This window comes from Bombyx mori, chromosome 15 (assembly GCF_030269925.1).
Source record: "Bombyx mori chromosome 15, ASM3026992v2".
Lineage (NCBI taxonomy): Eukaryota > Metazoa > Arthropoda > Insecta > Lepidoptera > Bombycidae > Bombyx > Bombyx mori.
In genome coordinates this window covers 16279695-16301984 of record NC_085121.1, presented here as the reverse complement: position 1 = coordinate 16301984, position 22290 = coordinate 16279695, and the positions used below count along the sequence as shown (strand labels likewise).

Genomic DNA, 22290 nt, shown 5'->3' with positions numbered 1-22290 from the left:
TCCTATTTGCCAAGAGCGTTGCGACAAGATTAACCTTTATCATGGCCACTGCTAAGTACACCGCAATGCCGTCTCACACACCAACCATCACCCCACATGATACTATTCATCTGATCCACTCTAGATTTTTATAGACGCTACTAACTTTAATAGTAGCAGTAACTGTAGCCTATACTGGTCGCCATGTTCGTCAAACTCTTCGAAAAGTATTCGACGTGACAATTAGCCTATTTTATTTATTTTTGGTACGAAGTTCCTTATGGGACGATGCGGTGGGGTACCCTAACCGGGAAAAAACGTCCATAACGTAAGATTTTTATTAGTAATGCACACAGTGTACGACTTAACTTTGTAATAACGTACAAAAAATAACATATTTTTTTATCATTCATTGACCACGATCTCAGAGCGTTCGTTTGCGCAATACACTAACTCTTATGCAAACAACCGTGAATGAAGTGTACTACAATAAATTCGCACGTTACCGAATGACCGTGGGTTGTTACGAAATCTCCAGTTTTATTTTCTTTAACCCCGAATACAACTTAAAATTAATATTTTTATAATAAGGAAATTCGTTCCTATCCGGTGTCTCACGACACCACACATCTTTTTTTTAATTGCTTAGATGGGTGGACGACGACAGAAACAGGCGGGGCGGTGGTACCTACCCGCGCGGACTCACAAGAAGTCCAGTCCAGTAATTACGCGAAATTATAACTTTGCGTGATTGATTTTTATTACACGATGTTATTCCTTCACCTTTTTTTTTTTTTTTTTCGTACCTAAGCTGAGAACCTTGAGAGGCTATTTCAGCGTAACTAAGGTTACCTACTAGTTAAGACTGGTAGGTGAGCTCACGGGGCTCAAACCTGAGCCTTCACCGTGGAAGTCAATTGTGAACATTTGTTGAGTATGTATGTATATTCATTAGAAAAATTGGTACCCGCCTGAGATTCGAACACTAGTGCATCGCTCAACACGAATGCACCGGACGTCTTACCCTTTAGGCCACGACGACTAAGCCTATAGCCTATAGCACCAGTCCGCTGAGTTTCTCGCTGTGTTTTCTCAACGGATCACGATCCTATCGAGCAGTCATTGCACTCCTAGTAGCGGTTGCCTTTGAGCTGTTAGGTGCTCGAAGAACTTTTAGCAAACCCATCCCGACTCAGTCTTGAGCTGGTGAAGCAGAAAAGCTCTGCGAATCACCAACAATCCCTATATACAAAAGTAGATGACAGAGTTCACGTTATGATATCTATGAGCTCAGGTAACCAGTTAAGTACGTAAGTCACTTAAAATGCTCGAGAGCTTTACCAATATGGAAATAAGAAAGACAATCTTATGAATTTCGTTAACCTATTTTGGAAAGAAATTTAAAATATTGTTATGTATCCTTTTCAATGGTCAAACTAATCGTTGATTTCAAAATGAAAGAGATATATACAAATGCGGCACACCATTAGTGAAAAAAAATTAACGTCTGTTATCGATACTAAATTCGTTCACGTTTTAATAAATAACATTGACAAGTGTCAAACGTGTTTCTGGAATATGGCAAAGAGGTCAAAGATAAACACATTATGATTGTGTACTAATAACATTAAAATTATCAAAGCATGACATAAAAATATTAATTTAAAAACACAATTGCGTTTAAAATATTAATGTAGATAAATTCTAATCTAATTATCTCATGTCTTATCGGGTCTCTTGAATGCTTTGGTGGTAACAAGATGATGATGGCGGCTCAGGCTGGACGCCGTATCGTTATTTTAAATTAATTAATTACGACATTTTGTTTTCGTAATACAGAATGAAAGAACCTTAAATAACATTACTGGTGGTATTTACTGGTGGTAGGACCTCTTGTGAGTCCGCACGGGTAGGTACCACCGCCCCGCCTATTTCTGTCGTGAAGCAGTAATGCGTTTCGGTTTGAAGAGTGGGGTAGCCGTTGTAACTATACTGAGACCTTAGAACTTATATCTCAAGGTGTGTGGCGCATTTACGTTATAGATGTCTATGGGTTCCAGTAACCTCTTAACACCAGGTGGGCCGTGAGCTCGTCCACACATCTAGGCAATAAAAAAAAAACATTATTACCAGACAGAAAATAAACAATTTATATATTGTTTGTGTGAGGTGAATAAAAGAATGGTTACAGAGAAATATTACACATATAGCTAGATTAATGGCGTTAAGATGAAGACGGACTCTATAGACTCAGAGCTAGATATGATACTGAATTTATTAACTTATTTTTTAGCACGTCTACATATCAAACATAAAATATGCGCAAATCGTAACATTTTGCATCATCGCGTAGCCTAAAGGATAAGACGCCAGGTGCATTCGTATCGAAAGATGCAAATGTAGCGGAGTTCCAATTCTTGAGAGAGATACCAATTTTGGCACGAAATACGCACTTCACAAATGTTTGCTATTGACTTCCACGGAGAAGGAATAACATCGTGTGATCAAAATCAAACCCGCAAAATTATAATTTGCTAAATTAGTGGTGGTAGGCCCTCTTGTGAGTCCCCACAGGTACCACCACCCTGCCCATTTCTGTTCTGAAGTAGTAATCGCCTTTCAATTTGAACGCCGGGGCAGCTATTGTACTGTAAAAACTGTGATTTAGAACTCAAGGTGGGTGGCGGTATATACGTTGTTGATGTCTATGGTCTCCGGAAGCCGCATATCAGGTGGGCCATGGGCTTATATACCCATCTAAGCAATAACAAAGATCGTACTAGTTAAAAACAAAATCTTCAGAAGTAGAGTTGCTGTCCGTTGCATCGAGTTTCAAATCACAAGGGTACTAAAGAATTTTTTTAATCTTCCACTTTCAAAGATCCTAAGCTACGGTTTTCGCCTGCGTTACGGGCACTGGAAACACATACGAGATAAGAACAAGTACATACCGAACCCAAACGAGAAATAACATTCGAAGGACATTGGACCGGAAAGTGAACCACATAGCTGACTAGGCGTCAATTAACACGTTAATATTGTTCTATCAATTCCATAAATATGAATGTATTTAATAAGTGTCGTTAATTTCTATTTCTCCAAAAGGTATGTGACTTCCTGCAACTTCAGGGACGCCAGCGTCTGTTTCAAGAAAAATATGCATGAAAAATGAAAAAAAATATAGTTTTATTTTCCGATCACAATTTTTACATTATTATCATAGCAAAAAGTTATAACTTATATCGATTTTAAAAGCTATTTTTACGACATTAACTTACAACATTACGACACAGTAATTAGACTGGTATGACTCTCGTGATCTCAATTATAAGTCTAGCTCTTTGTCTAAAATTTATAGAGTCACAACACGCACATCGTACAAGCGAATTAGCGTTGAGCGATGAAAATTATTATGGAATATTTTTTGGGTCTTACGATGGACTAGGAATCCTGTGCCTAAGAGGTAAATGTCCGATAATATAATTTATGACAGCTCGCTATTTTTAAAGAAACTCTAAATTTATCAAAATCGATTTTGGTAAACCATACCCTTTCTTCTGTTCAGTGACTAATGCAGACCATAGATAATGTTTTTTTATTGCTTAGATGGATGGACGAGCTCACAGCCCACCTGATGTTAAGTTGTTACTGGAGCCCATAGACATCTACAACGTAAATGCGCCACCCACCTTAAAATATAAGTTCTAAGATCTCAGTATAATTACAACGGCTGCCCCACCCTTCAAACCGAAACGCATTACTGCTTCACGGCAGAAATAGGCGGAGTGGTGTTATTTGTCCGTGCGGACTCACAAGAGGTCCTGCCACCAGTAAAAACTACTGCGGATACTACTGCTCAATTCGAAGCCTCTTCCTTCAAAGTCGAAAGTTCAATGACATATGAATAAAATTAGCTCACTTGTGATTTCGTTTTAATATAAATTCACATGTTTCATTTACGCTCTCGATTTTATCTGCCACTTGTACCTACTCAATACGCGAATTAGAGGCTAGATTAGCTACAAATCTTACTATCAAGGTACTGCGAATGAATGTCGGGGATGCTTCAAAACTGGCGTCAGTTTGGAAAGAACGGCGATTTAAATAAACTAGTGGTTTCGATAGGCAGCGGCTTGGCTCTGCCCCTGGCATTGCTGAAGTCCATGGGCGACAGTAACCACTCACCATCAGGTGGGCTGTATGCTCGTCTGCCTAATAGGGAATTTTAAAAAAAGTGGTCCCCTGGTAATCGATATTCAACTATAATTAATTGAAATTCTAAGTTTATAAACTATTATGATTCTAATGTCAAAGACACTTCTATAATCACAGATTTCGCCAAGACTACACTTTAGACAAATATTAATAAAGATAAACATTATTACTCTATTCACAATTTTGACAATAAACAAATAGTATGCATGCGTCTGTGAGCGTGTTAAATACGTTGTAGTGTGTGTAATGTTTTATTTATCGATTTAATGTATTTTTTCTCAAATAATTAGCATTCTGCGCTCATTCTCTGTATTCTCTATAAGTGTGGGAAATTTCATACTCGTCCGTCCGCGTAATTTACGTAAAAAGGGCAAAAAAATTTGCGGTACCCATCTACTCCAAAAAAGACTTACACACATGACAATACAGATACCGATTATATAATAAAACCAGCTTTTGCCAATTTAACGTTTTAAATAGATTAAATACTGGGTCGATACATGAAATTTATGTTTTTTGATGATTTTCAAAACTTAGTTTCAAAAACCGAATATTGAAGTTTTATTCTTTTGTTAATTGTTAATAAGTTGATATTGGCTTTCGTTAACATCAGAATAGTGTTTTATTACCGTCACGGGAACGATTTGTTTACACGATATCTATTTTAGTTCAGAGTACATACAAATAGAAGAAGTCGTCGTGGCCTAAAGGATAAGACGTCCGGTGAATTCGTATGTAGCGATGCACCGGTGTTCGAATCCCGCAGGCGGGTACCAATTTTCCTAATGGAGTATGTACTCAACAAAAGTTCACGATTGATTTCCACGGTGAAGGAATAATACCGTGTAATAAAAATCAAGCCCGCAAAATTATTAATTGCGTAATTACTGGTGGTAGGACCTCTTGAGAGTCCGCGCGGGTAGGTACCACCACTCTGCCTATTTCTGCCGTGAAGCAGTAATGCGTTTCGGTTTGAAGGGTGGGGCAGCCGTTGTAACTATACTGAGATCTTAGAATCTCAAGTTGGGTGGCGCATTTACGTTGTAGATGTCTATGGGCTCCAGTAACCACTTAACACCAGGTGGGATGTGAGCTCGTCCACCCATCTAAGCAATAAAAAAAAGACAAGTTACCTTAAAAAATATATTTCCATATTAAAAATATATCCCTGTTTTATGCTGACGGTACCGCCTGTAATGGTGTCGTATGTCAGAGACATGTGCTGTTGTCGGCTTTATGGCTTTGATCTTACACCCGTAACGGCCTAACGGCGACAGCTTCGGTCGTTTAACGATGGTTGAACTAGACTTTGATGGTATCTTGTTCTTGACAATGATCTAAATTAAGTTTTCGTAGGCTTGTGTTAATTTGGGCAGACCCAAGATCTCATCGACGTCTCAAAGAGTGGACTGGGAAGATAATGCAGTTGAATGAACACTCCGGCTTCACTTGGACAATAAATAGGTGAATAGCACACAGAAAATCTGAAGCAATAGTAATGAACTTTTCAATTCAAATTAAAATATTTCAAAGATAAAAATTATAAGATTTGGCATAAGCATTTAAATAAATGAAAAAAAACTACAATTGCGCTTTTTTTGAAGTGAAACTTCCTTATCGGCGTTGGAAAAAAATTTACCGTCACATTTTTCGGTTACGCGTCACTTTTTTCCGTTACGCGCCATCTGTTTTGTATTCATGTCTATGATAATAAAATCCTTTTGTTTAAACTTTATCTAATTTAACTTTTTTGTATTCATGTCTATGATAATAAAATCCTTTTGTTTAAACTTTATCTAATTTAACTTTATTTAACCAATTTCTAGAAAGTTGCATGTAGATCATTTTTCGAAAAATAAGGCCATAAACAAGTTTCACTTCTTACGTGTGTACACTAGTACACGCACACATTTTTTTTTTATTGCTTAGATGGGTGGACGAGCTCACAGCCCACCTGGTGCTAAGTGGTTACTGGAGCCCATAGACATCTACAAAATAAATGCGCCACCCACCTTGAAATTCTAAGATCTCAGTATAGTCACAACGGCTGCCCCACCCTTGAAACCGAAACGCATTACTGCTTCACGGCAGAAATAGGCAGAGTGGTGGTACCTATCCGCGCGGACTCTCAACAGGTCCTACCACCAGTAATTACACAAATTATAATTTTGCGGGTTTGATTTTTATTACACGGTATTATTCCTTCACCGTGGAAGTCAATCGTGAACTTTTGTTGAGTACGTATTTCATTAGAAAAATTGGTACCCGCCTGAGATTCGAACACCGGTGCATCGCTCAACACGAATGCAACGGACGTCTTATCCTTAGGCCACGCCGACTTCAAAATCGTGTGCAAATCGCATGCCTGTTAAATCTATGGAAATAATTGTAGTTTCTGTCACAAAAAATCTAAAGTCGATCGTCATATTTGTTCCTAATCATGTTTAAGCGCAGAGGTCAAATACTCATAACATCCAGATAAAGAGTACTATATAAAGCTTCAGTGAACATTCTTTCATCAGTTGACGCTTCCAAGATGGCACTGAAAGTAAGTCTTTTTTTCCAAATCTATGTTTTGATTAAAAACTAAAAATTACTGTTGTTATTTATTAAGTTTTATTATGATATTTATTTGCGGACCACAAGATCTGATACCCTACAGTTTCATTAATATGGAGGAGTGAAAGGCTCTTTATTAGCATCAACAATTTGATGTAATTATTTTCGATGTAATTGTTTACCCCATTGAAACAGCCGTAGAAGTTTTTAAGTTATGATATTTTTTTTTCAAAAATGTTAAACTTTAAATGACTCTCCTGTAAAGCTGTAAAAATGTCGCTTAACACGTTGACTGCCATGTAGGTCACCGGTGCCCTACGCGGCGCCCTGAAGTAATTATGTCGATTTCTGTCTTCGATCTTCTTACTAAGACGCCGGAATATCTAGTAGACTCTGGGAAAGACGAATCCAACGAATAGAATGAACCTTTTTTTTTTTTTTTTTTTTTTTTTTTTTTTTATGATTGAAGGATTACTGGTGGCCCGGAGGCCTTTCCAGTTTCACCAGGACAGGTGGGCGAGCAAAGGCTCAGCCAGGAGGGGTGGGATTTGCTAACAGCTACCCGAGCGCCTCCGAAGGAGACCTAACAGCTCAAGAGCAGCTGCTTCGCGAATGAATCTACTACCGGATCGGAATCGCGACCCGCTGAGAAGATCCGGCGAGAAACTCAGCGAGCTGATTCATGGGTTAGGTTGCACGGCGAACTCTTTGTCGAGTTCGACGAGTACGGTTACCGAGGTCCCTAAGCCTGCTCCTAGAGCTGAAGGCGTCTAGTGCGAAGGTTATTGGATCTGATGGATCCGTAAGGACGTGTCTAGGGCGTCGACGGTGACTGGCTCCTGCATGATCAGGATTCGGGGAGTAGTCAGCGGCGGCTACGATAAGGCGATTATCATGACGCATAGCCTTATCGAAATACCGTTCCGACGCTGACTTCATGTATTTCTGTATAGATTCGAGGCCCAGGTCGTCGTGTAGGTCAACGTTCCTCACGAACCACGGAGCTCCGACGGCTAACCTGCAAAAGCGGGATTGTAGAGATTGAAGGGTGTCTATGTGTGTGCGGGCCGCGTGAGCGAACACCACACTCGCGTAAGTCATGACGGGCCTTATGCAAGTTTTGTAAAGTGTCACCTTGTTCCGAAGGGACATTTTACTCCGCTTACAAATCATGGGGTAGAGTCTACCGAGAATAAACGCGGCACGGTCACGGACTGATTTTATATGCGGGCGGAATGTCATCGATGCATCCAGGGTAACGCCCAGGTACTTGACCTTCCTGGCCCAGGGTATGGATTGACTAAAGAGAGTAATCGGGGGTGTGAGATTCCTCCTCCTAAAGAATGAACCTATTTCTATCCAGGCTCTTAGTAACAGAAAACGACATAATTACTTCAGGGCGCCGTGTAGGGCACCGGTGACCTACATGGCAGTCAACGTGTTAACCCAAATAGTCGGTCATCCCTCAAAATGGTCCACTCTGGAAACTGTTTTCAAGGCAAATTTTCGAAATGATGATCATAGTTATCTGACTCGACGGTACAGTAGCTGGCAGCCTAGCTGTCAGGTCGAATATTTTGGTTTCGAGTCGGACATTGAGCAAAAATTCTAGTGTGACAAATTGGCTCTCATTGCGTAATATACATATATGTATATTTAAAACTTATGTACATTACACATGTGTTTCCCGAGCGCTATGACATGTCCTTCTTCAAACGAGGCTTGTGGAGAGTATTAAGCGGTAGGCAGCGGCTTGGCTCTGCCCCTAGAGCATTGCCCCCCTGGCATTGCTGAAGTCCATGGGCAACGGTAACCACTCACCATCAGGTGGGCCGTATGCCCGTCTGCCTACAAAGGCAATAAAAAAAAAAAAGAACATGAGTATGTATTTCAGTCTCTAGTTTATATATAGAGGTAATCCTAGTTTGGGACCAAATGATATCCTTTATTACCGATTCTTACCGTCATTATTAATTTTAAAGTGGTTATCGAAATCACAGACAACACTACCTCAAAGCCCATAACACAGCCACATTCTAACCTTACCTAGCCGATGATAAATAAAATTAGTGATCGTTTATACATATTTAAATTAAATGTCAATATCCCGCGATAATTAAACTTTATATATAACATTCCTCTTCAGTTTTATATGAGTCGACTATTATCAAAGCCGGCAATGTGACTTTTGGACAATTATTGGTAAATCAGAAAAACGAATTATTGACTTTGTATTCCATTGGCAGTCACAAAACTCTTCTGAACGACATCTTAGATAAATAACAGGTTAAGTATTAACCTTTATTTAATGCAGGTTTTGAACCGTATTCTTTGAAGGAGACGATTATATTCAAATCAATCTGTATTGACATATCAATAACATTTTTTTGTCCAAATGCACAGATTACCACCTTTGATAATAGACGACTCATATAATCAACTCAGTCAACTGTCGATAACTTCATAACATGTATAATTTATCTTTTCAGATTACTTGCTCTATTTTGGCTGTACTTGCAGTAGCACAAGGTTGGTATTAAGTATTTTTTTCATTTATTTATTTTAGCACCACCAAAAACGGACGATCTTTGTGCCCTCGTGTTCTCAAGATCATTATTTTTATGACACAAAAGGCGTGAGTTAGCTCACTGTTTACCTGGTGAATTCAGATACCGACCTTGACGCATGAAGTAAAAATTGTATTACAGGCTAGATATGTTCCTATAAAGTCCCGTGTTGTGCTAAGCGTGGTATATGAGAAGAGAATTCAGTATAAAAAAGAGCGTAATTTTTCTGAAATAAGCATCGCAACTATGCCTGTTTTTTTACCGATTATCCATAAAAAAAATAACAGTAAAATTTCGATTATTCTCATATTATATTGAGTGATCATAGAGCATAACTCAATTTTCTAAATAATTATGAACAAAAATCCCGTTATCGTGTTGTAGAAGTACCGTGCTATAAGAAGGGTTTTGGGGAATTTTCCCTTCCGCGTTATAGTGGAACTGTTTTATAAAAGCCCGTGGAGGGTTAACTGTACTCAAATACTTTGTTTTAACTAAACCGGTACCACCATCCTACCGATAAGCTGCACGAACAACCAAAATATTCTCCGGTTTTAAGAGTTGGAGTTGGCTACTCGGACGCAATTGAGGCTTCGAGATTACGTCTCTGGATTGGAGATTAGATTACCGTGTTATAAGAAGGTTTTAGGGAATATTTCTTTTCGTGTTAACGGAAGCGTGCTGTAAAAACCGTATTATAGAAGAGAGTTTCACCTGTACTTGATGGCTTCAGCATCCTTGAAGCCGAGGGAACGGATGACGACATAAATAGACTGATATTTAAGCCACAAACACAATGTGCGCCTTCTCCAAAGTAGGCATATCCCGTAGACTTTCACTTGCTAAAAATTATAAATGATAACTTTTAATTTGTTTGTTCATATCCCTTTCTTCTTTATTAACCACTAAACGTCATAATGCAATATGTATAATTTGTGGGAAATTTTATTGGAACGAAGTTCCTTATCGCGCGTTGTGAAAGGGGGCTAGACGGAAAAAAATCTTACGAAAAGTTGTCACGACACTTTTTAGATCCGTCATTCTGACCAATCAACGTGTAGGCGCTTATCGCGTGACATTGTTCGTATCCGATTGGTCCGCGTAATGAGTACAGTTTCTCGAGATAGCGTTTCAACAATAGTAATTTAGTTCATAGTATTGTTTTTTTCTTCTTCATAATGCCGTAATTTATTATTATAACTTAAAAAAAAAATTACAATTCCTTCACTAATTAATCGAAAGGAACTTCGTTCCATCCGAGTGTCCCTTGACACCTCTGAAGTTTTTTTTTTATATTCTAAAAGTTGAATTTTCGTTCGGGTTCCTGAAGTTAAAACGAATTATATTATAAAGCTAGTGACGCTTAAGTCCAGCACGCATAAAAATGTTATATTATATTATGTACGCACGTATGTTTCAGCCTTCCCTCATGGCAGTAGCGATGTTGATGGAAGCGGTGAAGTCGAAGCTGTAGCAGGAACTCTAAAAAAAGGCTTTGGTTTTGGAGGATACGACAATTCTGGTTTTGGTCATAGCGGCTTCGGCAGTTTTGGTCATGATTCCGGATTTGGCGGCTTTGGAAATCGCAACCCTGGATTCGATAGTTTCGGTCGTGACTCTGGGTTCGGTGGCTTTGGACGTGACTCCGGATTCGGAAGCTTCGGACACGATTCTGGATTTGGACACCACGACTCTGGATTCGGTAGCTTCGGGCATGACTCCGGATTTGGACACCATGACTCCGGATTTGGACACCATGATTCCGGATTTGGACACCATGACTCCGGATTTGGACACCACGACTCCGGATTCGGTAGCTTTGGTGACTCCGCGCTCGACAGTTTTGGCAAAGACAATGCCGGACACGTAAAGGATATTTCCAGTTTAGCAGACCATGGTATAGACGAAGATAAAATCGAAAAGGGCCTTGAAGGCATTGCCACTTCATTGGGTGGTATCGGCACTGCCATTGGTGGTGCCCTCACCTCAAATATCGCAAATGGCCTCAGACACTGATCTAGGCATGTCAACACAATTTGTTTAACAGCTTAGAGCTCACGTGTTGTATAAACAATGTTGTATAATAAATTTAATTTTAAAATGTATTATGTGTATACATTATTGATCTACGACCATATCCTGTAACCACGATAATTTTGAGTTTTCCAAGGGGAGAATCCATCCGCCGTCTATTGTCAGATACACATATTATTATTACTATGTTACGATTGGTTATTTTATTTAGAAATATTTTGCTTGAATGGCGGCAATACAATTTATTGTCATAGTTAAAACGAATTGCTGTAATATTTTTGTAGTTACATCAATTAACAAAGCAAACTAACAAATCTCTGTCGAATGTTCGTACACTAACTCAGTAAATAAATAACTCATAGATATTTCTTCTTCTTAGTCGAATACTTCATTACTGAAGGTCCGTGTCCCTAAAAGCCCTTCGTGGCTCTTTGTACCATTAGCTTCCATTTGCTTCGATTTTCGGCTTCTCTCAGGGCGTTCGCAACAGAGAGTCCAGTGAGTGCAGTTATCTAAACCAACCAGCGGTTGGGTGGCCGGCTGGCGGGTCTTTTCCCTTCTACCTTGCCCACCACACTCAATCTTTCAAGGTTAACTGGTGGCCGCCGAGCAATGTGACCAAAGTAACCAAGAACCTTCTGGTAACAAATCGTCGCCAGTCTCGTTTCTATACGAAGTTGCTCGAGGACAGATTTGTTTGTTCTCTTGGCGGTCCATATTTTATTAAGCTGATACAATATGGCGGGATCGGATTAATTATTGTAAAGTTCGTCTCACGAAAGAAGTCCCGCCGACGCGGTGCTGCAGTCATGCGACAAAATATTGCCAGCGCTTCCTATAGAATTCTCCAAAAATCCCCTAGTTAGAAGACGGAGTCCTAGTGGCAGGTGGTAAATAAAATTGAACAATTCGCTATTTTATGTATTCATAAAAAAAAGAAAATACAGAATAAAAAAGAAGAATAAAATATAATTTTATTTATATTTTAACACCCATTGGTTTTATTCCAGACATACAACAGTCACTGCCTGAATCATAGTCATTCATATTACTTTCGTCATCCGACTCTGTTTCACTGTCGCTTGCTTTTGATATAATAATCCGGTCCATTTTTTCATCCATTAACCCGTCATTCCTAAAATATTCATCCTCTAAATGTTCCGCATGTTTGCACTGAACAAACCTATCTTCTGGAGTCGCGCATGTATTCGCGCGTCTCCCGTCAATAAAATTTTACAATTAAATTGTTTTAAATAAGTTTTTTTTTCGGGTCCTGGTCAAAATTTTTCTCATCCATGCGTCTTTGTACAAGACTCCATATTTTTTCAATTGGATTAAGATCGCAGTGACATGGTGGTAGTCTCAGAATTTCCTGGCTGTAGCTTTTTAAAAGTTCATCTACTGCATAAGTTGGCTGTCCTTTATTTTGTTTAATTAGATCAAACAATACGGCTTTCGTCCAGGTCAGTTCAAAATGAACTTTTTACTGGTGGTAGGAAGGACCTCTTGTGAGTCCGCGCGGGTAGGTACCACCGCCCCGCCTATTTCTGCCGTGAAGCAGTAATGCGTTTCCGTCTGAAGGGTAGGGCAGCAGTTGTAACTATACTGAGATTTTAGAACTCATATATCTCAAGGTGGGTGATGCATTTACGTTGTAGATGTCTATGGGCTCCAGTAACCACTTAACACCAGGGGGGCTGTGAGCTCGTTCGCCCACCTAAGCAATAAGAAAAAAAAGATATATTTTTTTATGCAATCACAATTGTATTTCACTTTTTAATGTGCCAATGTTTGCGCTTTGTTTGTCTGTGTGCAGTGGTATGAGGCTTTGTCCATAACCACGAGTGACTTTTCAGGCAAATTTAGGATTACCTTTTCATTCATTCACTTTAGAAAATTACCGGAGTTCATATCGTCATGATAATGCTCGCAATGCTAACAGCCGCCTCTAATGGACGAACATCGCCAGACGTGCGGTTGCCTTGGAAGCACTGCTACCAACCCTACAGCTTTAACTGTAAATCTACAGTTTTTCGGAAATTCTCTTAGTTTTTACAGAAATCTACAGTTTTTTATGTAAGATGATAGCGCCATCTATTTTATTCGTCCGGACACTAAGTCAGCTTCAGTAAAACCAATTAATACTACTATCGAATACTACCATCGAACCGGAGGTAATGGTTAGGTGAGTTAATAGATGGCGTTAGTGGTCATTTCGATCGATGCTGTTTTACCGACATTCTGCTATTGGTTCTTTTCATCGATATATCGATGGTTCTTTTACTTACTCGGGAATTGTTTTTAATGCCCTCCCTACAATGTATTCTATTTATTAGATACTATCATTAAATTATACAAAATATAATATAAAGATAAGGGTGTAGATTTAGAGAGAGAGAGAGAGAGAGAGAGTACTCTTTATTGTACACCAAAAAACAAATAAACAGTGCGATACATTAAAAACACAAAAAAGTACAATTGTCGGTCTTATCGCTAAGAGCGATCTCTTCCAGACAACAATCGGGTGGACAAGAATCATTTGGAAACGAACTACGCGCGGTGTACCAATCCAGTGAAATACATAATATACATATATGTACACATACATATACACATACATTTAATACACAATATATTATAATATAATAATTATTATTACTTGTTGATTTACTGTTTTCAATTTGATATTTAGAGTTTTTTGAAGCATAACTACAGTTTTGCTCTATTCTGGGGTTGGCAACCCTACTTGGAAGCCAGTGGCGACGACAAGACGCAACCCTATCCATTGACAGCCATGACTACTCTGCCAAGAGTGTCCGACAAGGTAGAAGTATTATTCAATAGGAGTTCATTGTTCACCATGGGCAAGGATATTTTTCCTGGCACCGAAAACCGTGGTTATCACAGCATGAACGCTTCTATCGAACTAAAGAGCTATTGTCGGAGACTCTAGCTAGTACTGCTACCCAATCTTACTGCTATTCAATTCTCTAAGTGCTTTACCTATATGGAACACTTGGGTACATTACGACAGAGGCCTAGACATAAGCAGTATAATAGTACCCACCCGTTCAGGTCACACTAGAATCAGCACCAATCATCATAGTATTTATATTACTTTGTCGCCAGCGTCGATTGTACAAAGGGGTAAGTTTAAAAATAAACACGAAACACGACCTTTAATTTCCTTATCCGAAAAAACTCAACTAAGACGGTAGTTATCATCATCTTTGAATTTAGTTCCAAGGATTTGAAACTAATTTTAGGGATAAGTGAAAATCACAAAAGGCTAATACCAAAGTAAGTTAATGCCTGATAATCGAAATTTATTAAATTTAATCATAATCTAAAATATAATAGACCAACACGTGTAAGAACTACTGATAAATAATATTATTCTCTATCGACATTATAAAAATAATGGATAAAATTAAACACGTAAAAAGTTATCAAGTAAACTTTGATCAGAAGTTCAAGTTTAAATGTCTATAAAGATAACGATGCCATGTGCCGCAGCCTACAGAGACTGTGTCATCGGATCTATTATAGGAGGCAGTCCATCGCGCAATTTAATGTTACCAACTATTCGTCTACGCGAACAGTACGCGCTGATGGAGACGCTTATTTAATGTGTATTCAAAACCGTGTATGCAGTCATGGATTTGAGTATGAAGTTCGGGACAGTTGTTCAATCCTACCAGCTGAAACGATCGGGACCAATTAACACCTGCGTCAGCTGGAAAATTAAATACCCTCGAGCACGGCTCACCTGATCTGCGAAGACCGACCTCGACGCTCAGAATATGAGGCAACGGATTCATCAAGAGGCTAAACCACGCCTCCAGTACGGAGCGCCGATACTGAATCCTTTACGGTCGAATTTATTCTAGGCACAGGTTACCAGAAGCTCTAACATCTCGATTTTCAATAAGATTTTAGTTGCGTCACTATTTAAAAGATAATTTTATTTTGTAGCGATAATTGTCACTATTTCAGAAATGTTTCTTATCAATATTTTATAACGAAAATGCGAACTGATCTCATAGTTGAACGGGAAGGCCAAAATATGATGAAACATTTAGATAAAAACAGCAATATAAAACATTGATGAACATGTCTTTATTAGTTACATTTACAATGGCTTTCAAAGTAAGTTGATTTTGAGTATTCAGTAATTTACGGTGTGTGTTATTAAAATGAGAATCATATACGATAGGACGTGTGATCCCACCGTACCTAGTCTCATGATTGTACCCGTTTCCGCCATGAAAAGGCCAAGTGTTTCAATTTAAAAAAAAACACAAACGTATTCCAATTTCATTGAAATAATTGTGAACTTAGCCATCTTATATTGTAAAACGGCTCTTCCGCATCTCAAACCAACACGCGTGACTTTTTCGCGGCAGAATTAAGCGGATAACACACCACCACATCCGCGCCGACTATCACCACGCTACCACCAGCGAAGCGGTTTCCCGAGGTGGTACGAACTACAACATGACTATTGTCCTCAATTCCAACGTGTTCCTAAATTATTAATGTTTTAGAATTTTCTTCGGTTTTCGCGAGTCGTAGTAATAACCAAAAAAACTTTTACGAATCACTCTCCCATTCCTCATCATTATTTTACCGTAATCCGTGAACACGAAAACGATGATGAAAGTAGTATTATCATTCATTAATTTTATTATGATAAGCGTGAGAGTTAGTTAAATTAATAAAAGTACCATATTAATTGCAAGATTCACCAATTTTCACAACGTTCTTGAACCTGTTAACATGATCTTAAATATTTTTCCAGATTGCTTGCCTAATATTGGCAGTAGCCATAGCAGTACAAGGTTGGTATAGTTTCTTTTATATATGGTTTTAAAATTTTATTTATTAACAATAGCATATTATTTGTGTTTACCACATATGACGAAAGTGGGGCCACCAGATTTACTGAAAACATATTATCTATATTTATATAATTACTGGTGGTAGGACCTCTTGTGAGTCCGCGGGTACCACCACCCTGCCTATATCTGCCGTGAAGCAGTAATGCGTTTCGGTTTGAAGGGTGGGGCAGCCGTTGTAACTATACTTGAGACCTTAGAACTTATATCTCAAGGTGGGTGGCGCATTTACGTTGCGGATGTCTATGGGCTCCAGTAACCACTTAACTGTGTGTTAAGTGCTGTGAGCTCGTCCACACATCTAAGCTATAAAAAAAAAAAAAATAGTAGGTGTTCTGTCCTTTATTTAATTAGGCTCCAATAAGTATACGTTCCTAATAATACATTCATTACATTAACTGTTAGTCTCTCCGGGATTGAGTATGCATTATAGTATAATACAACTGTGTTCAAAATTTCTCTTACATCATTTTGACACGCGAACTCATTAAATCATTAACAGGAAATTAACTGTCATTTGTATCACTTCGTCGTTCGTAGCAAAAATTCTCGTGATGCACTAGTGTGATGATTTTTACGATTTTAATATCTCCATAAGATTACATTGCTCATTCTTGAAATGCTTTTGAAAGTGAAGCACCTCGTTTGAGCCCCGTAAAGCGTTGGTACGTTAAATTTAATAGAGATCATCTTTCGCTCCCCTTACTACGATCACTGGGGAAAATGTGGCCACTGTGAGGCGATTAGTTGAATAAAATTGACGCATCACCTACGAAGAGATTGGAGGTCATTTAGAAATTGGTACCTCTTCTTCATTTTTCCTTCACTGCTGAATATCGCGACCACATGTGACTTTCATCCATAGGCTTTGGTCATGGGTGGCATGGACCCCGTGATTATAGACTACCACCAACCGCTTTTCTAACCAGACTTGACCATATGGCTGGTGTTCTGCCCACGGCGCGCTTGCCCTCTATGCGACCTAAAATTATGAGCTTCTCTAATTCATGTCTGAGAGACCACATGATGTGTCCGAAGGAGCTCATAACACGCGCTTGGCAGATAGCAAAGATCCTTTTTTAGCTCTGTTTTAAAGTTTGGTACATGGCAATTAAAAAAAAAAACATCAAGCTATATATATACACAACAGAACAATAGCTTACAACATGGATTCATTATGAACTAATTTCAGAACACAAAGGGATTTGGGTTGTTCAATTGATGATAATAAAAAATGAGTGGCACATAAGCGTTAACCTAGAGTTTTTAGATGAAAACAATACAACTGTAAAGAAGTAATGCCAATGCTTTCCTATACACGGCGAACAATAGAAAGTCATGTTTGGCTATTAATAATAACAATATGCAATCAGTGATCCCTGATGCTACACAAAATTTAAGAATTTGTCAGCGCTTACCATTTCTGGGGTCAGAATGTCCTTGATATTTCAATTAGTATCATATAATTATGTATGTCACCAATGATCTTGTTAAAATTTCATAAGGAAACTTTGTAGGTAATGTACACAAAAAATCCAATGAATCTTAAATTTAGGAGTCTTGTCAAAATTACCATGTACCCCACTTTATTCGCATACCATTTACTTTGGTCTTTATAGAATGAAAAGAAATTATACACTTTTATAAGAAAGTCGTCATAGAATTTTTGTACCGAAAATGGGCCTACAAAGCGCTTCCTTCAAATATTTTTAAATCGTCACATATAAATGCAACTCTAACACAAAATTTTATGTGCGTGTTTCAGGCTTACCTCATCTTGGACTCGATTTAAATATCGGCGCTGGCCTTGGTCTTGGTGGACGTGGACACGGACATAAGCACGGCGACGCTGGACTAGGACTAGGTATTGGTGCTGGAATTCATGGACATGGAAATGGAGACGATGACGGTGGACTGGGACTAGGTGTTGGTGCTGGAATTCATGGACATGGACATGGAAATGGAGACGGTGACGCTGGACTGGGACTAGGTGTTGGTGCTGGAATTCATGGACATGGACATGGAAATGGAGACGGTGACGCTGGACTAGGACTAGGTGTTGGTGCTGGAATCCATGGACGACATGGATATGGAAATCGAGACGGTGACGCTGGACTAGGACTAGGTATTGGTGCTGGAATTCATGGACATGGACATGGAAATGGACATGGTGACGCTGGACTAGGACTAGATGCTGGTGCTGGAATTCATGGACATGGACATGGAAATGGAGACGGTGACGCTGGACTGGGACTAGGTGTTGGTGCTAGAATTCATGGACATGGACATGGAAATGGAGACGGTGACGCTGGACTAGGACTAGGACTAGGTGTTGGTGCTGGAATCCATGGACGACATGGATATGGAAATCGAGACGGTGACGCTGGACTAGGACTAGGTATTGGTGCTGGAATTCATGGACATGGACATGGAAATGGACATAGTGACGCTGGACTAGGACTAGATGCTGGTGCTGGAATTCATGGACATGGACATGGAAATGGAGACGGTGACGCTGGACTGGGACTAGGTGTTGGTGCTGGAATTCATGGACATGGACATGGAAACGCAAACGGCGACGCTGGACTAGGACTAGGTGTTGGTGCTGGAATCCATGGACGACATGGATATGGAAATCGAGACGGTGACGCTGGACTAGGACTAGGTATTGGTGCTGGAATTCATGGACATGGACATGGAAATAGAGACGGTGACGCTGGACTAGGAGTTGGTGCTGGTGTTGGAGCTTATGGACATGGACATGGAAATAGAGACGGTAACGCTGAGCTAGGAGTTGGTGCTGGAATTCATGGACATGGGAATGGAGACGGTAACGCTGGACTAGAAGTTGGTCCTGGTGTTGGAGTTCATGGACATGGACACGGAAATGGAGACGGTGACGCTGGACTAGGAGTCGGTGCTGGTATCGGAGTTCATGGACATGGGCATGGAAATGGAGATGGTGACGCTGGACTAGGAGTCGGTGCTGGTGTCGGAGTTCATGGACATGGGCATGGAAATGGAGACGGAGACGCTGGACTAGGAGTCGGTGCTGGTGTCGGAGTTCATGGACATGGGCATGGAAATGGAGACGGTGACACTGGACTAGGAGTTGGTGCTGGTTTTGGAGTTCATGGACATGGGCATGGAAATGGAGACGGTGACACTGGACTAGGAGTTGGTGCTGGTGTTGGAGTTCATGGACATGGGCATGGAAATGGAGACGATGACGCTGGACTAGGAGTTGGTGCTGGTATTGGAGTTCAAGGACATGGACATGGAAATGGAGACGGTGACGCTGGACTAGGAGTTGGTGCTGGTGTTGGAGCTAATGGACATAGACATGGAAATGGAGACGGTAACGCTGAGCTAGGAGTTGGTGCTGGTGTTGGAGTTCATGGACATGGGCATGGAAATGGAGACGATGACGCTGGACTAGGAGTTGGTGCTGTTATTGGAGTTCATGGACATGGGCATGGAAATGGAGACGGTGACACTGGACTAGGAGTTGGTGCTGGTGTTGGAGTTCATGGACATGGGCATGGAAATGGAGACAGTGACACTGGACTAGGAGTTGGTGCTGGTGTTGGAGTTCATGGACATGGGCATGGAAATGGAGACGATGACGCTGGACTAGGAGTTGGTGCTGGTATTGGAGTTCATGGACATGGGCATGGAAATGGAGACGGTGATGCTGGAGTAGGAGTTGGTGCTGGTGTTGGAGCTCATGGACATGGACACGGAAATGGAGATGGTGACGCTGGACTAGGAGTTGGTGCTGGTGTTGGAGCTTATGGACATGAACATGGAAATGGAGACGGTAACGCTGAGCTAGGAGTTGGTGCTGGTGTTGGAGTTCATGGACATGGGCATGGAAATGGAGACGATGACGCTGGACTAGGAGTTGGTGCTGGTATTGGAGTTCATGGACATGGGCATGGAAATGGAGACGGTGACGCTGGGCTAGGAGTTGGTGCTGGTGTTGGAGTTCATGGACATGGACATGGAAATGGAGACGGTGGCGCTGGACTAGGACTAGGTATTGGTGCCGGAATTCATGGACATGAACATGGAAATGGAGACGGTAACGCTGAGCTAGGAGTTGGTGCTGGTGTTGGAGTTCATGGACATGGGCATGGAAATGGAGACGATGACGCTGGACTAGGAGTTGGTGCTGGTATTGGAGTTCATGGACATGGGCATGGAAATGGAGACGGTGACGCTGGGCTAGGAGTTGGTGCTGTTATTGGAGTTCATGGACATGGGCATGGAAATGGAGACGGTGACACTGGACTAGGAGTTGGTGCTGGTGTTGGAGTTCATGGACATGGGCATGGAAATGGAGACAGTGACACTGGACTAGGAGTTGGTGCTGGTGTTGGAGTTCATGGACATGGGCATGGAAATGGAGACGATGACGCTGGACTAGGAGTTGGTGCTGGTATTGGAGTTCATGGACATGGGCATGGAAATGGAGACGGTGATGCTGGAGTAGGAGTTGGTGCTGGTGTTGGAGCTCATGGACATGGACACGGAAATGGAGATGGTGACGCTGGACTAGGAGTTGGTGCTGGTATTGGAGTTCATGGACATGGGCATGGAAATGGAGACGGTGACGCTGGGCTAGGAGTTGGTGCTGGTGTTGGAGTTCATGGACATGGACATGGAAATGGAGACGGTGGCGCTGGACTAGGACTAGGTATTGGTGCCGGAATTCATGGACATGGCCATGGACATGGAGACAATGACGCGGGACTAGGACTAGGCGTTAGTGCTGGAATTCATGGACATGGTAATGGAAATGGAGACAATAATGCTGGACTAGGACTCGGTGTTGGTGTTGGAAGTTATGGCCATGGTAACGGATACAGAAATGGTGACGCTGGCCTAGGACTCGGTGTTGGTGTTGGAGCTCATGGCCATGGTAACGGATACGGACATGGTGACGCAGGGCTAGGACTCGGTGTCAGTGCCGAATCTCACGGACATGGTTACGGCCATGGTTATCACGATTTCGGACTCGGAGGTGGAGCCAATGTTGGTACTGGATTATACGGACGTGGTAGCACTGACGGCTACCGTCATGATGGAGCTAAGCTAGGTCTAGGAATAGGCGTCGGAGGTGGAGCAGGCGCTGGTTTATCTGACTTTGGATTTGGTGCCTTTAGCGGCTTAGGCAGACGCCACGATTATGGATTCGACAGATATGGCATTAACGGCTATAGAAACTATGGTTACCGAGACTTTGGCCACGGCAATTACCCTGGCTACAATAATATAATCTACAACACAATGTAAATAGTGAATATACATTATTATTAATTAATTATATCTAATTCTTCTTCTTCTTTCTTCTTTTTTCATGACCATCAGCTAACCTTTGACCTTTGTATGAAATTATTCAAGACGAACCGAACGTCACAGAATCCTTATGCTTCAAAAATACATCAATATTCTATAATAGTGTAGAGTGTGTTGGTGCTTCCCGCTGGAGGTTGATGCTTCGTGCTTCCACAGGTTTAACCCGTGATACCCGAAAAAGCTTATGATAATTAAAAAGAAACTGGGTTTTGACAGCGGTTCCCCATTCTACGTTGCTACGTCATAAAAAAAAAAAAATTTATTCTTTATGAGAGCCATACACCTTTTAGGTTAAGTCGGCTATTATATAAACAAAACAAAAAAAAAACATATTTAAATACAGTGAAACATAAATCTTAAAGAAAAACACTTAAAATAACTATATCGCTTAATTTACATCTTTCAAGAAAGAACAAACTAAAAACTCATAACACTATCACATTTAAAACCTGATACAAAAATATTATGCAAAAAAAGAACAATTCATACCTAGAGTGACCCGTATCTTGCAACAGTTCTGCTCTTTCCGGTTCGTTCTGGACACATTCCATTAGGCGGTGGTAGAGATCCTCCTTGACATTGTGGCACGTGGCACAGTTGGGACTGTCTTGTAAGCGCATTAGAAACCTAAATGCACCCAGGGGAACATGTCCAGAACGGATCCTCATACAGAGGAT

General features: G+C 40.5%; 2 protein-coding genes across 6 annotated transcripts; both read left to right on the top strand.

Annotated features, from left to right (window-relative positions):
• The first annotated feature begins 6714 nt into the window (after nt 1-6714).
• On the top strand, nt 6715-11425 carry CPG16 (cuticular protein glycine-rich 16). Of its 2 annotated transcripts, XM_062672288.1 has the most exons (4): nt 6715-7040; nt 8208-8898; nt 9177-9282; nt 10741-11425. In XM_062672288.1, the coding sequence occupies exons 3-4, from the start codon at nt 9222-9224 to the stop codon at nt 11334-11336; spliced, it is 657 nt and encodes a 218-aa protein (XP_062528272.1). In that variant the 5' UTR covers nt 6715-7040; nt 8208-8898; nt 9177-9221; the 3' UTR covers nt 11337-11425.
• Nucleotides 11426-14887: 3462 nt separating this feature from the next.
• LOC101738200 (fibroin heavy chain-like) lies at nt 14888-21600 on the top strand. 4 transcript variants are annotated; one of them, XM_062672788.1, is made up of 4 exons: nt 15389-15503; nt 16156-16195; nt 18018-18116; nt 18378-21600. In XM_062672788.1, exons 1-4 carry the CDS (start codon nt 15462-15464, stop codon nt 21548-21550), a joined length of 3354 nt encoding a protein of 1117 aa, XP_062528772.1. In that variant the 5' UTR covers nt 15389-15461; the 3' UTR covers nt 21551-21600. The 4 variants fall into 4 exon arrangements, with proteins under 4 accessions (XP_012544353.3, XP_062528772.1, XP_062528771.1 ...); XM_062672787.1 differs by having other exon boundaries at nt 18243-21600; XM_062672786.1 differs by having other exon boundaries at nt 18177-21600.
• The last annotated feature ends 690 nt before the right edge of the window (nt 21601-22290 follow it).